The sequence below is a fragment of the Nesoenas mayeri genome (assembly GCF_963082525.1).
Source record: "Nesoenas mayeri genome assembly, chromosome: 11".
NCBI lineage: Eukaryota > Metazoa > Chordata > Aves > Columbiformes > Columbidae > Nesoenas > Nesoenas mayeri.
This window is the reverse complement of record NC_137563.1, coordinates 17,017,219-17,031,266: the sequence shown is the minus strand read 5'-3', so window position 1 is coordinate 17,031,266 and position 14,048 is coordinate 17,017,219. Positions and strand designations below refer to the sequence as shown.

The 14,048-nt window shown below is 36.2% G+C and overlaps 1 protein-coding gene across 1 annotated transcript in view; it reads left to right on the top strand.

Annotated features, from left to right (window-relative positions):
* VPS13C (vacuolar protein sorting 13 homolog C) overlaps positions 1-14,048 on the top strand; it is a gene marked incomplete at its 5' end in the record, with an annotated part of 87,701 nt that overhangs the window by 60,235 nt on the left and 13,418 nt on the right. Inside the window, 18 exons of the mRNA XM_080350943.1 lie at positions 23-127; positions 871-1,035; positions 1,430-1,558; positions 2,550-2,683; positions 3,060-3,186; positions 4,618-4,853; positions 5,181-5,331; positions 5,557-5,697; positions 6,752-6,833; positions 6,941-7,010; positions 7,774-7,885; positions 8,798-8,911; positions 10,366-10,502; positions 10,705-10,786; positions 11,090-11,203; positions 11,472-11,547; positions 12,154-12,317; positions 13,627-13,672. Of these exons, the coding sequence (XP_080207069.1) occupies positions 23-127; positions 871-1,035; positions 1,430-1,558; positions 2,550-2,683; positions 3,060-3,186; positions 4,618-4,853; positions 5,181-5,331; positions 5,557-5,697; positions 6,752-6,833; positions 6,941-7,010; positions 7,774-7,885; positions 8,798-8,911; positions 10,366-10,502; positions 10,705-10,786; positions 11,090-11,203; positions 11,472-11,547; positions 12,154-12,317; positions 13,627-13,672 (2,185 nt within the window). The remainder of the gene's footprint in view (positions 1-22; positions 128-870; positions 1,036-1,429; positions 1,559-2,549; positions 2,684-3,059; positions 3,187-4,617; positions 4,854-5,180; positions 5,332-5,556; positions 5,698-6,751; positions 6,834-6,940; positions 7,011-7,773; positions 7,886-8,797; positions 8,912-10,365; positions 10,503-10,704; positions 10,787-11,089; positions 11,204-11,471; positions 11,548-12,153; positions 12,318-13,626; positions 13,673-14,048) is intronic.

Here is a 14,048-nt window from a genome sequence, read left to right as displayed (position 1 = left end):
TGTTGTTCTCTTTGGTCTGTAGATCCAATTGTGTATTTCAACTAGCTCTTGGTCCAGTAGCTTTTCCCTTGATACTGTCGGAAGCTATGGATGTGTCAAGTGTTCAGCTAATAACATGGACTATCTGGTAAGATGGGTTTCTGTGATTTATGGAGCTCTCTTGGAGTTCTTTTGGCTTGACTTCTTTTTCTCCTTAAGGCCTTTGTTTCACTACTTACACTGCTTTTAAATCATGGAAATATTTAACATGTAGGTTAATAATTTTTATGCCCCAGCTATTTAGGTCTGCACCTGTCAACAAATAGTTTCACCAACAGAAATTTCAGTGTAATTCATAAATATGTAGTTTAGATAACAAATATGTAGTACTAGTCTGTTTGAAAATACAATGGTGAGCTTGCATAGTGGAGATAAGCATTTGCATTCAAAATTCATAATTGTTTGCAAGTGTTCAGATCTCAGTAGCCTTGTCTAAGATTACACTTACACAACTAAGCAGAATAAAAATACACTTTATAATAATATGCAGATATGTGAGGAGTTGTGTTTCCATATACTCTCTAACAGATCATTCATGATAAGATTACTTTAAATTGTCTTGATTTACTGTAGAGGGATTACTTTTGGATTTTTCCCTACAAATACTACAGCTCCAAAATGCTAGAGCTAATACTGTCTCTTTACCATTGTGTTAATTGTGTTACCTAGTTTGCTGCGTTTTCCTGCATGCTGTTTAATTCTTTTATTACAGGTGTTCAAGAGTGTTGTGCTAGCCTTTGTAATTACAGTCATGTTGGCTTCTCTTTTTCTCCATCTTGACTTTTCTCGTAAGCTGGTTGGTAGTTTGCTGAAATCATCCTTATTCAACAGGTTGGAGTCAGCATCAAAATGAGCAGTTTTAACCTTACCAGGATAGTTACCTTCACTCCATTCTACACAATAGCAAACAAATCTTCTCTGGAACTAGAGGTTGGAGAAATTGGTCCTGATGGCTCTTATCCAACTAACAAATGGAATTATATCTCAGCTTCAGAGGTAATATTTTGTGGGTTTTTTTGTTTGTGGAGTTTTTGTTTGTTTTTCTTTGTTGTTTCCTTTGGATGTTACTGTAGACAAACAACTGGTCTCTAGGTTTCACTTCAGGAATAAGCAGTTCTCTTACAGAGGCTCTGTCACTTCTGAGGGTGTGATGTGGATACGTCACATCTTGGGGCAACTTGAATAGCATAGGTGGCATATGTTGGTAAATTAATCAAGTCCTTCAGTTTAGATAATTTACTGAACATAGATAAGATGTTCATCAGTAGATATTGGGCTAAGAACTAAGGCATTTGACATAGTTTGTCACAAAAGACTTTCTTTTACTGCCAGCTTACTATATTGAACATATTACCAACTCTTAAAGTCATGCATGTTTCTTGTTTTACAGTGTCTTCCATTTTGGCCTGAAAGCTCATCTGGTAAACTTTGTGTAAGAGTAGTTGGCTATGAAGGCTCCTCCAAACCATTCTTATTTCAAGACCAGGATAATGGCACTCTGCTGAGGCTGGAAGAATTGGTGAGACTGACTTTGTGTGGCCTGTTCTTAATACTATTTTTTAGCCCCATGGTATTGAACTTAAGCTTGACTTACCAAGATCAAGAAGATTGAAACCTTGCGCCTATATTTTCTTCAGTGTTCTGTGATAGCAGATAGCTCAGCTTTTCAAGAGAATCCTTTTTAGTCTTGTATGTCAGGAGGTTTTACTACTACTGTGTAGAGTGCTAAACATAATTTCTCACGTCCATCTGTGGGATGGAGAATCTGTAAGATCATCTTCTTCAAAGGTGGATGTGTCTCCTCCCACTTTTCCTCCAGACCTTACAGCACAGCAAAAACATCAGTTTATCTAGCTAGACAAGTGTTGAAGAGGAGACTGTCCACAAGGGGAAGTATGAGGCACCTCCTTTTGTATAAGCAAATGAGAAAAATTGTGCTATACATGTCTCAGAAATATCTTGCAAATACATTGGAAGAAAGCAGGTTCTTGAAAGCCGTCACAAGAAAGATTTAGGATGATTTGTTTAGAGGTCTAATCAACAGAACTTCTCTGCTTAGTGATCAATTTGTTAATGCACTATTGCTATAATTGTTATACCTTTAAAAACTTGAGTAATTTGTTTAGGGTAGCCTTGCAGGTTTGTTTAAGGAATACACAGGAAATTGCAGTTTCAAAATATAACCTCAAGTTTTGTAGCAAAAAGTGAAAGGAATGTTTGCCTGTACTGCTTGCTGAACTCAGCCTAATAAAGTAATTTTAAAAAATGTTATTATTTGAATATAATTTTTCAAATAAGTTAAAAAATAATTTGTGGATGCTACTGATGTCTGTATTAGGCCAGTGACCGGTGTGTTTGAGTTTACCTTACTAGGTAATGTAGAGTACATGTACTTTTTTCATTTGTAAGAGGCTGGTGAAAGACTGATCTAAAAATAACAGTTTAGTCTGTTCTAACTTGAGTTTAGGCATAGAAGGAATACTGAAGTATTTGTCTAACTTTCTCTTCAGAATGGGGGCTTACTGGTAGATGTGAATGTTTCTGAGCATTCTACTCTCATAAGCTTCTCAGATTACCATGAGGGAGCTGCTCCAGCTCTGATCGTTAACCATACTTCATGGGAATCTCTCAGATACAAACAGAGGTAAGTGAAAGAAACAATTCACCACTGGTGGTTGAACCAGGGGATATCTTTTCAGAAGGAAATAGTTCTCTTTTACTATTGTGGTATTTTGAAAAAGAAAAACACCTTTTTCTTTATCATATTCATTTAATGAAGTATTTTATGTCTAGTTTTAAACAGTCTTCATAGTTTGAGAAAGTTGAAAGAATAAAGTGAGTGTATAGATGTTACTGGAGCTCCCCCAGAGCATAGCAACAGCTGGACTGGGAGCAGATGGCCCCTCACCCCAGGAGCTGGAGGGGTGCAGTCTGTGCCGCTGGGATCTGCTTGCACCGCTTCCATCAGTGGTCTGGACCAGTGAACACTGTCATTTTACTCCTTTTCTTTTCACCTGCAGTGGATTACAAGAGGAAATGGAGTTGAAACCAAAGCAAGTGTGCCTGTTTGCATGGACAGATCCAACTAAAACAAGAAAATTGACTTGGGGATATTCCCAAAATTTCGGTGAACATGACTTACTTAAGGTAAATTTCAGAAGGGGAGAAGTAAATGCTGAGCCAATATAGGACTTGAAGTCTACAATTATCTGGGAGAGAGGTGCTTCAGTAACTGCATCTGTCTTGTCCTATAAGAGACTTCTGAGCCTGCTCTTGAGTAGCAAGATTTTAGGTGTTTAAATTAATATAATCGGAGGATTGGGCACAAACACAGCCTGTGTTTTCTCCATGGTTTGTTTGGATATTAAAGAAAAGGATAAAGTGTATGAGCTGTGGAAGCATCTCAACAGTACAGAGGATGAATAATTCACTGATTTTCCAGCAGTACAGCATTTGGCTTAAGTGCCTGCATAAAGATGGAGAAAACCCCTGACTCTTGTGACTCTCACTTCCTATGGGAAATGCTTGCACGGAGCACAAAACTCCGAGTTGCTCACTAAGAGCTATTTCGGTGTTTGTAACTCGTGCAATATTAAAGTAGGAAAATGTGTGAAGTGAGGGCAAAATAACAGTGATCAAGATGGACAATGAGTGAGGGAAAGAGGGAGACTAACTAGAAGCAGAGGTGAGTCTACAAGAAGCTTGGGCAAGTATTTTGCTAAAGAAAGGGGAAGCAGCATTGCTGGAGGAAGATTTTTCTCACTTAACTGGAAGGCAAGCTAAATTAAGTCCTATGTGTCTGTCTCAAAATAGCAGCCCTCTTGCACCTTTTACTGAAATCTGAATTCTTCAGAGCTGGCTTGATTTTTCTGTTGGCTAGGCACAGAGTTAAGAAAACTGAAAATGTTAGTAGCTGAAAGTGGAAAACAAGTTTATTTCAGTTATACTGGCAATGGATTTAGTTTCTTATGACTGAACTCTGACAATTAACCAATTAGACTACATTTTACTGTATAAGTACTTCCTTGGGTCAAATTTTTTACATTTAAAACTGGTTTTAGTTTCAAACTGATTCTCTTAATTTATAATTATGGTTACTTTCATGATTATTTTGGGCTTTTGAGAAAAGGGCTTTAACTATCTCAGTTTTGCCTCACAAATTAACAAATAAGGAATACCTGCACTTGAGGAGCAGACATCTTCATCACTTTGTGGTTTTACTGTTTCATGCTATATGATTTAATGCCTTCTTCCCCTATCACCTGTGATTCTAGTCTTTTGCTATGAAGACTTTTGTTTCCTAGCAATTTCCAGTATTATTCTCATGCACAAATATTGCTGCAATGCCTGATTTTCAAAATGAAAAAAAAAAATAATCTCAACCCTCACCTTCTTTCCAGTGTTTGGGATACAAGATGCCACCAAATCGGTATGATGCCGTAAACTGAAAAAACAAGAATACTGAGTTCTGGTTTGTAGGTGTCCCAGTAAACTTGCTTGCTGGTAAACAAATACAGCAACGTCGTGGATCTACTCCTGTAATATACTTATTATATACATTTTTTTTCCCCGATACAGGATGAGTGTGGCCAGTTCCCTTACAATGCAAATACTCAAATACACTGGGTGTCTTTCCTGGATGGACGCCAACGAGTGCTGCTTTTCACAGATGATGTTGCATTAATTTCTAAAGCACGACAAGCAGAGGAGCTGGAGCAACCCGACCAAGAAATAAACTTGTCAATCCATAGTCTTGGACTTTCTCTTGTCAACAATGAAAATAAGAAGGAAATCTCTTATATAGGTATAACCAGGTACTGTACATGGAAGCCTTAATATTCCTTTGAATAATCAAAATTTGACAGCATGTCATAATTTTAGCAATACAGTTGAGTTCAAAGGGGTGTCTTTCAAATGAAATTCATATAAATGAAACTCTTAGAATAAAGACAAAACTTAATTTTATTTTTAATAGTGCAAATGGAATAAATAAGATTTAACTGCCTCCTTTCTTAGTTTCTGTTAAAAAACATAGGGGGGTTTCAAATGCCTGAAAAATTAGGATATCTTTTTACATGATTTGCATGCTTAAGAAAGGTTTATGTACTTTTAAATTGTTAACCTTCTTATTTTTCTTGCAGTTCTGGCGTTGTTTGGGAAATGAAACGGAGGCAAAAGTGGAAACCATTTAATCAAAGGCAAATAAACCTGTTGGAACAAGCCTATAAAAAATATCTTTGTAAGAGTGCTTTCCAGGCTTCTGCTTGGCATAAAGTGGATGACAATACTGAGGTATGTTTTGAGGCTTCAGTGTTCAAATGGTTGCAGAACATGTGCAACAGTTATAACAGGCTTCAGTTTTCTAGGTAAGGATAGATGCTGTGGTGAGAAACACAGACAAAAAGCAAGCTCTTTTTTTGGAATAGTTTCACCTTTATACAGAAGAATATTCTGTATCGAGGTGATACTGAGATAGTATTAAGGTATTTTCCAGACTCCACTTTCTTATATTTCTAGGTGAATTTTAGTAAGGTTCCAATGGAAATGCGCCTCCCGTTCAGATGCAGCATCCGACGCAACTTTCTGTCAGGAATTCAGGTTGAATTCAAACAGTCACCTCACCAAAGAAGCTTACGGGCTCGATTGTATTGGCTGCAGGTACCGTCTTTCGTGATGTTCTATCAACTAAACAGACACCCAAAGGCTTTTATTCATTTATATGAAGTATCTCAAACTCTTACATATGTGGTGCTCTGTTCACACATCAGAGTAGCAGAAGCACTCTTCCATTGGTGGGAAAGTACTGCAGAGCTGCCATCCCAGGATTTTGCAAGTAGTATGAGAAAGAAATCCACAATTGTAGCTTTCTGTAAAGCAGGGGGCTATGACGGAAAGTTTCTTTCTAAAAAGAAGTGTTTTGATGTTTTAAATCAAACGAAAAGGTCAACCTGTTTCAAAATTTGTTTACCCTAGTTTGCATATAGTCATGTAACCTCTTACTCTAGAGAGTGTGTCTATAGGTTGAGATATACTGCCTAATGGAAAGTAGATAGTAGACATTTAAATACTCAAAAATAGTATGCAATAATACATCTGTAGGTAGGCTTAAGAGTGAATGCATATGTAACACTTGCACCTGCTTAGTATACTCTAGTCAGTGCTAAGTGTTGCTAAACAATATAAAGGGCTAGACCAGGTTAGTGGTGGGAAATGTTTAGTACTAGAGGAAAATGATGGTGAGAAATCATCATCACGGTCATCTTCATCTGTATTTGCTGCACTTCAGAGTTCCATAGGGGAGGGTCCTCATTGAGGACCCTGTTGATACTTTTTCTGACCAGCTGGTGGTGAAGAATTGCTTCTTTCCATTTTTATTTTGCATTTTTTTAAATTTTTGCCTGAAGGTAATTTTCAGTATGACAGTCAATGTATACTGTCAGATACAGTCCCTCTAAATGAATCTTTGTGAGTGTCAACCTGTGTAATCATCCCTTGTGCAAGACTTTAACCAGCTGACCTTTTATAACTAAATAGGTAACATTCCAAAAGAACTTCAGCCTAATCCTATTCCTCTCTTCTCCTTCCCCCAAATAAAAATGACGTTCTTCTTGAGCACAATCTAGAAACAAGTTTCTCTAGCCTTCTAAAATGGAAATAGTATTTGATTATTATGTTGTTAAAATATTCCAGTAATTATGCAATATTTTTTTAGGTTGATAATCAATTGCCAGGATCAATATTTCCTGTTGTATTTCACCCTGTAGCCCCTCCCAAGTCAATTGCTTTGGATTCAGGTAAGAGAAAGCCTTTAGTAATAGCAGACTTATTCAACCTTGAAAGTAGTAACCTGGCAATGGATTTTTTTTTACATGTATACTTACTTTTTTTTTTTTCTGTTCAGAACCAAAACCCTTCATTGATGTCAGCATCATCACTAGATTCAATGAATACAGCAAAGTACTGCAGTTCAAGTGAGTTTAACAGTGTGTTGTAATATAGTTTGAGATTTAATGCATTGTAGAAGGGAACCTTGTTTTAAAGTTTAAGTTCTCCTACCCAAACAACTCTTGACTTTGGATTGAGTTATTAAATGTCTTCAGTGAAAACACATCATTCCAAAAGAAACTTACTTTTACAAAGCAAATACTGACCATGTGAAGGGACTGTTGTGCAAATTCTTCAGTAATCAACATTATTTCGCTCTTGCACTACCATATTGGTTGTCTGTCAACCTGTTTGCTGTACAGTGCTGGTTTATTTGGTGCTGTAAGAGCAGACAGCTCATACAGTCTGTAATGCAGCCCAGTGCAGTGTCTTCTGTTGTGAAAAGTATGTTCTTTAGTTAATATACCAGTGTCTTGAGTTTTTGTACTAAAAATGTAACATTTGAGGATGATGTATTTCAATAAAAAATTCAGTAATATGACTTTTGGAGAGAGGCAGTTAGATAAGAGGAAGAAATACGTTGTTCAGGTGATGCTGCCCATGAAGCACAAGGAATCATAATGTGTGAATAGAAGAAATATTTGATGATGGTTGATATTTTTAGGTAAATTTTGAAAGTATTAAGAAAGTATTAAGATAGGAATAATTCTAAGTAGACAGCTGATATTCTAAAATGTAATTTTTAATATGCAATGTTGCATAAGAAAACTTCAATTATGTATGGTAGGCATGTGATATTTAAATTAAACTTCTACAAGTATACACTGTTTGGTTTTTTTCCCATTTTAGATACTTTATGGTTCTTATCCAGGAAATGGCACTGAAAATTGACCAAGAGTTTTTAGGAGCACTTAGTGGACTTTTTACACCATCTACAGACCCAGAAGCTGAAAGACAAAGGGTAACGTATGAAAGAAACTGATTTTTGCCACAACAGGACCTTTATGATAGCAGTGTTGTGACTTGTCTAAATATTTTGGCTTAAATGAGTGAATATTGCATTTGACAATGGTGAACAAAGGGACTGTAAGATAATTTTCAGAGAAGCATTTGGATTTCTGTTAAACATTGGCTGTGAGCATTACTAATTGACACGTTTGAGTAACTCATACTTGGGTATGTGTATTTGTTTTCTGCTCTTTTAATGTTTCATTAATTGATGACACAGTTGTTTCAACTGTGGTTACAAAGTGTTGAGGGTGGCAAATGAAATAAGGTTAGGGTTTATAGAGTGGGCTTCTGATTGTCAGTCCATAGTGTCTTTTGTCTTCAGAGAGCAGAAGGAACATATTTTCATGCCTTGAAGTTAAGCCTTACATAGGTGCATAGTATTCAGAAATGTCATGTTTGGTTCAATCATGTGTAGGAGAGTCATTCATACAAATTTCTTAAGAAATTGTATTTTGAGATGTAGTGTATAAAAATTCTGATTTTGTAAGGCAATACGAAAATGTAAAACCCTAAGGAAGTTAGTTACTTTACTAGTATTTCAAAATTAATTTAGAAGTGATACCTGGAGAAATTTAAGGGAATATCAAGTGAAATAGCATGAATTGGAAAAGTCATCCAGAAATTGTTGTGGGGTGTTTGTGAAGTAATAAGTATATTTGTGGTTTTGGAGGTGTTGTCTACTTAACTAGGTAGGTAACTGTTTTGTTACATTTGGCCATGATGATTATTTGTGATGTTTGTATGTATATTTTTACATTTATATATAATTACATACGTTACACATATGTGATTATGCTCTTTCATATGTTGACGAGATAAACTTCTGTTTTTTGTTTTTTGTTTTTTTTTTAAATAAAACTAGTCTGAATTAATTCAGAAAGATGTAGATGCACTTAAAACTGAGCTAATGGAGTATTCCCTGACAGACCTGTCAATGCTCAGCTTCTTTGAGCATTTCCATATTTCTCCAATTAAGGTATGTAATAGAGATAATTTTGGTTAATAAATCCCTTGATATCAAAGATCTCTTCTTTACAGTAAATCCATCCTCAGATCAGCCTTCTGGGTAGTTGAGATCTTCATGTTGTCTTCCTAATGGGGATTTTTTTAATGTTCTCTAGAACTTAATATTATGTTGGAAAAGGTTCTTAGGTGGCCATGAGTACAAACAGGCCCTTAACCATTGCTAAGTGTGAAGAGTCAAGGGTTATAGTAATGAGGAAAGCAAGATAAAATGATGGCCTTAAGGTATCCGAGTAATGTATGGCAAACTGCAATAAAGTACATTTTCGTGGGCCCATTTTCATGTCCCTCTTGAACCAGTTAGATTTTTTCAGAGCAAGGGAAGAAAGTTTATACATTATTCTGAATCTACAGAATTCTTCCCTAAGGCTATTGGATTGAACAAGAATTTAGAGGAAAAAAAACCCAACACATCACCTACTTTCTTTTTCTTTTGATCGAATATATAAAAGGCAGACATAAACCCCAATACAGAGGATTAAATTCTGTCACTTTTTCGACTTTTTCCTTATTTCAGCAGGTATCTGTTAGGATACACTGAGATTCTCGAGGTTTTTTCTTGCACGATGGTGCTTGTTAACTTACAAGAATATGAAGCCAGGGAAAACACTAGAGGAATGAGATGCTATTATGATATTTTAACATTATTCTCTAGCTAGTCTGATTAAAGTTGTTGAAGAAACTCTTACAAGTCTCTTTGGTATCTTTATGTGAAATGTCTAAACCTTCTGCCTGGTAAGTACAGGAAGAGGCTTATTTTTTTTCTCTGTTTTTTTTCCCCTTACTTCAGTGACCTGTCCCAATATTCTAAGCCACTGGATAATAAGAAAACGGTGAATCTTGAAAAAGTCAAATCATACAGTGTAACTATTATAGAGAGTAGAAGGGAGCATTATTGATTATGGTGATGAACAAGGGAAAAGTAAAATAATTTTCTGTTGCCTATTGCACCCTTAAGAAAAGTGTGTGGATATTCTTTAAGAAAAGCATCTTATTGACACTAAACAATCTCATTTTACAGTGTTAGAAGTTCATGTATTTCCCCAGAAGAGTGACTAGTTGCAAAAATATACATGAGCTAGTTATGTAAATCGGAATTTAAAATTTACTGGGAATTAACCTACAAGTTATTTCTCTCATTGTTAACACAGAAGTTTACAGAAGTAAACATAACAAAAGTTGAAGCTCCAGGACACTTTGATGCTTTTCTATATGGAAATATAATGAAATACATATGTAATCAAAGTGATACCATTGTAAGTTCAGGCATGTTTGCTTGAAATTGTACATTTCCTCAGAGTAAAAATACACTTAGTACTGTTTCACCACTGGTTTGTTTGTATGTGCACCACACAGCCTGTCTTATTTGTCTTGATGTCTCTTGTTTTACTAATTCTTTCTTGACAGTTGCATTTGAGTCTGTCTCTGGCGTCTGCTGGAGAAGCGTCAGATAAAGGGGAAGAAATGGTAGCTCTCCATTCTCTGAATTTGCTGTTGAAAAGTATTGGAGCTACTCTAACAGATGTGGATGATCTTATTTTCAAGTAAGCTAATAAAGATTACTTTTTCGTATTTTGAATAAAGCTCCTATACTTTGACTGAAGTAAATGTGTACAGTCTTTAGGGAAAGGGAGGAGTGGAGGAAAGATGGAGTTTGGTCTCCTTTATAAGAGAGCAGGGCTTCAGGATTGTCTGAAGGAAAGAAGAGGAGGAAGAGTGTCTATAACGTGATTACTTGTCTTTCAGACTTGCTTTCTTTGAAATCAAATATCAGTTCTACAAGAGAGACCAACTGATGAAGATAGTTGTCAGACACTATAGTGAACAAGTAAGTTCATTTAGTCAAGTCTTTGTGTAAAATTCTGAGCAAATATCTTACAGAATGTAGGAAATAGGAAAGGTGAACACCTCTAAAAGCTACTAATTTGTTATTTCATCGTACTGAAGTAGGAATCCGGTGGTACATTACAAAAATGTAAATACAAAGGTGTCCTGAAAATCTGTTTAGGAATTTAAAGTGATTGCTTCTGCTAATTAAAAAGTATACCCACTTTGGGTTCTAATATGGAACTATGTGTAACACCACCTAGTAACACCACTCTTGTCTTTTTTCCCCACTGCAACTATTTAGCTCCTGAAACAGGTGTATGTTCTTGTACTTGGCCTAGATGTTCTTGGAAATCCATTTGGCTTAATCAGAGGCTTGTCCGAGGGAGTTGAAGCTTTTTTCTATGAGCCGTTCCAGGTATGACTTCCTGTTTCTTCCACTCTGTATAAGTAGTGGCTGATTGGGTACGCTGGTAATGGGTGTAGTTTTATTGTCACTGTACTCTACACCCTGAACAGTTAAGTAAGTATTGATTTTTTTTATGTTAGCTTAAAAGAGATGAGCATATTCAAATGGCCTTACTTTCATCAGTGAAAAGGAATTGCTAGTTTTTCCTGAAATAGTTGCATAAATGTATAGTTTTCTGCTATTCAAAGTAAGCTTCATTTTTTTTTTTTTTTTTTAGGGTGCAGTTCAGGGACCTGAAGAATTTGCTGAAGGCTTTGTAATAGGTGTTAAAAGTCTTCTTGGACACACAGTGGGTATGTATCATATTGTTACTGTTTCGATCAATTAGCTTAACTCATGGATTACCTTTTTTTTTTTTTTCTTATTTTAGGGGAAAGTTATATTTTAAAAATATCTATGTGGTAGTTTTCTGATGAGTATTTAAGTTTGCCAGTTACTACTGCCCATATTGGTAATACATATCAGTCATACCTAACTCACTTGAGACCACGCAAATGCCTGTTTTGTTGACTGAGCAAGCAAACTGAGAAACATTGCATGTATAACTGAATTTGAAAGTAACTAATGGTCCTAATATCTGGAGACGCCTGAGCCTTCTTAGGACCAGATACTGTCACAGTTTTTATTTGACTATGTGTTGCGGTAATTAGAGAAAATATGCTTCCATCCAGTGTGCTCTGTAACATGTATGGAAGTGATTTAAGAGTTACCTTTTGCTGTATTTATGGATTTCGGGCCAGATTCTGGAGTCTTCTCATGGGCAACATGTGGTAGTTACTCTGTGTCAATTGGCAATATCTAAACCGAATATGAAGGACAGTTGCAATGAACTTTGTGGCTTCTTGTGTGTTGTCTGCCATTAAGAACAGTAACTTTTGCTTTCTGCCGTGTTCCATCAGGTGGTGCAGCAGGAGTGGTGTCTCGGATCACTGGTTCTGTTGGCAAAGGCTTGGCTGCTATTACTATGGATAAAGAATTTCAGCAGAAACGGAGAGAGGAAATGGGGCGGCAGCCAAAAGATTTCAGTGACAGCCTGGCCAAAGGAGGAAAAGGCTTGTTACGGGTAGGAGTTTGCAGCTGAGGGTATGATGTGCCAACTCTTAAGCCAGGCTTGAAAATTATATGGAAGTGAGTTTGATAATGTTGTCTTTATCTCTTCGTGAACTAAAGAGAAGAGACAAAGAGGCAGGCAGTTTATTGCAGACTTGGTATACTGCATCCGCTTTAGTGTTTGAGGTCATGTTTTTGGCCAGCCTGAGGAAACTAAGGTAGTGTCTGATAAAGGAAAAGTGTGGGAAGTAACACTGATTTAGACTGTGAGTTACATAAATAAACAAGTAGTTACTTATGGTCAACAGCTGTGTTATGTAATTGAAGGAACTGGTCCCTTTATTTACTTTGTAATCAGTTCTGTCATTTAAGTCAGTTAGCTGTGAATTACCAGCTCTGGGCATATGCTACATAGTAGAAATATCTTAAAGAATGTGAACATAAAGCACGTAGAAAACGTATGAAAGTAAGTACTACATTAGGCTGGAGACATTTTTCTGAAATAGAAGCTGCATAACCCCTATATTTTTTTTCACAGAATCACAGAATGTTAGGGATTGGAAGGGACCTCAAAAGATCATCCAGTCCAATCCCCCTGCCGGAGCAGGAACACTTAGATGTGGTTACACATTTAATCATTTAAAGTTGGGAACCTTTTCTAGTTGCTGAAATATCATGTCTATTTCTAGTTAAAATGTTAGATATGAGACAAGCCCCATGTAAACAATTACTGAGAGATCTGTGTTACCTGAATGCAAATTAAATCTTCTACAAAATTCCATTACTTTCCATTCAAAATAAAAGCAATCAACTTATTTCTAAGTAATTGTAAGTAATAAGCATTGTGTGGTTGTTTCTGCTACTGTTAACTGAAAATTTGGAGGTTACCTCAGTGGATTTTTATTCTTCTGCCCTGGTGCCATTGAACTACTTGACATTTAAAGTCTTCCAGAGAGGTATTTCATCTTGAATACTTGGTATCACTCATTCATGACTGGGAATTCAGCTCCCTGTTAGCAGTCAAATAGTAGCTTTCTTAATTATTGCTGGACTGATTACATAAGATTTGTTAGTCTTTCTTGCCAGCATAGTTGTTCAGCCATTTTAGTTTCTCTCTCTTTTCTTTTACTCAGTTGCAATTTTCTTAAAAATTTGAAGTAAAAAAACCAACCAAACCAAACAAAACACACAGCCAAACAATGTTTCCGATGTTGAACTTCATTGTAAAGTTTTGCAATGAAGGATGAGAGACAGCTGGTTGCCCAGCTGGACTGTAGCATTCCTGTTTCATAATATGAACTCAATTGTTATTTTCTTTTCAGGGTGTTGTTGGAGGTGTGACAGGCATAATCACTAAACCTGTAGAAGGTAAGCCCTGAGGTTGCACTGTACTTCTTGAATGGTTTCCCGATACTTCACAATTTATTTTGTAATTTTAAGAAATATCAATCTAGGTGACCATATATGTGACTGCGTATGATGAAACAGTTAAACATAGTTATAGCTGCTGCTGCCTTACTGCCTTCTCAGCCTTTGCATGAATTAAGGAATGGTTGTCTTAGTGATGTATTTTGTTAGGCCTGCTGTAGTACCTGATGTATTGTTTAAAGCCAGAATAAAGATAGTAAAAATAAAAAATTAAAAAACACCAATTGAAGAAGTTTTTTGGGACTCCAAGGGTTGCAGGAGTCTTAATAAGCAAATCTGGTTTTATGCCTGAGACCAGTATTGGTGTTTGTAAAGA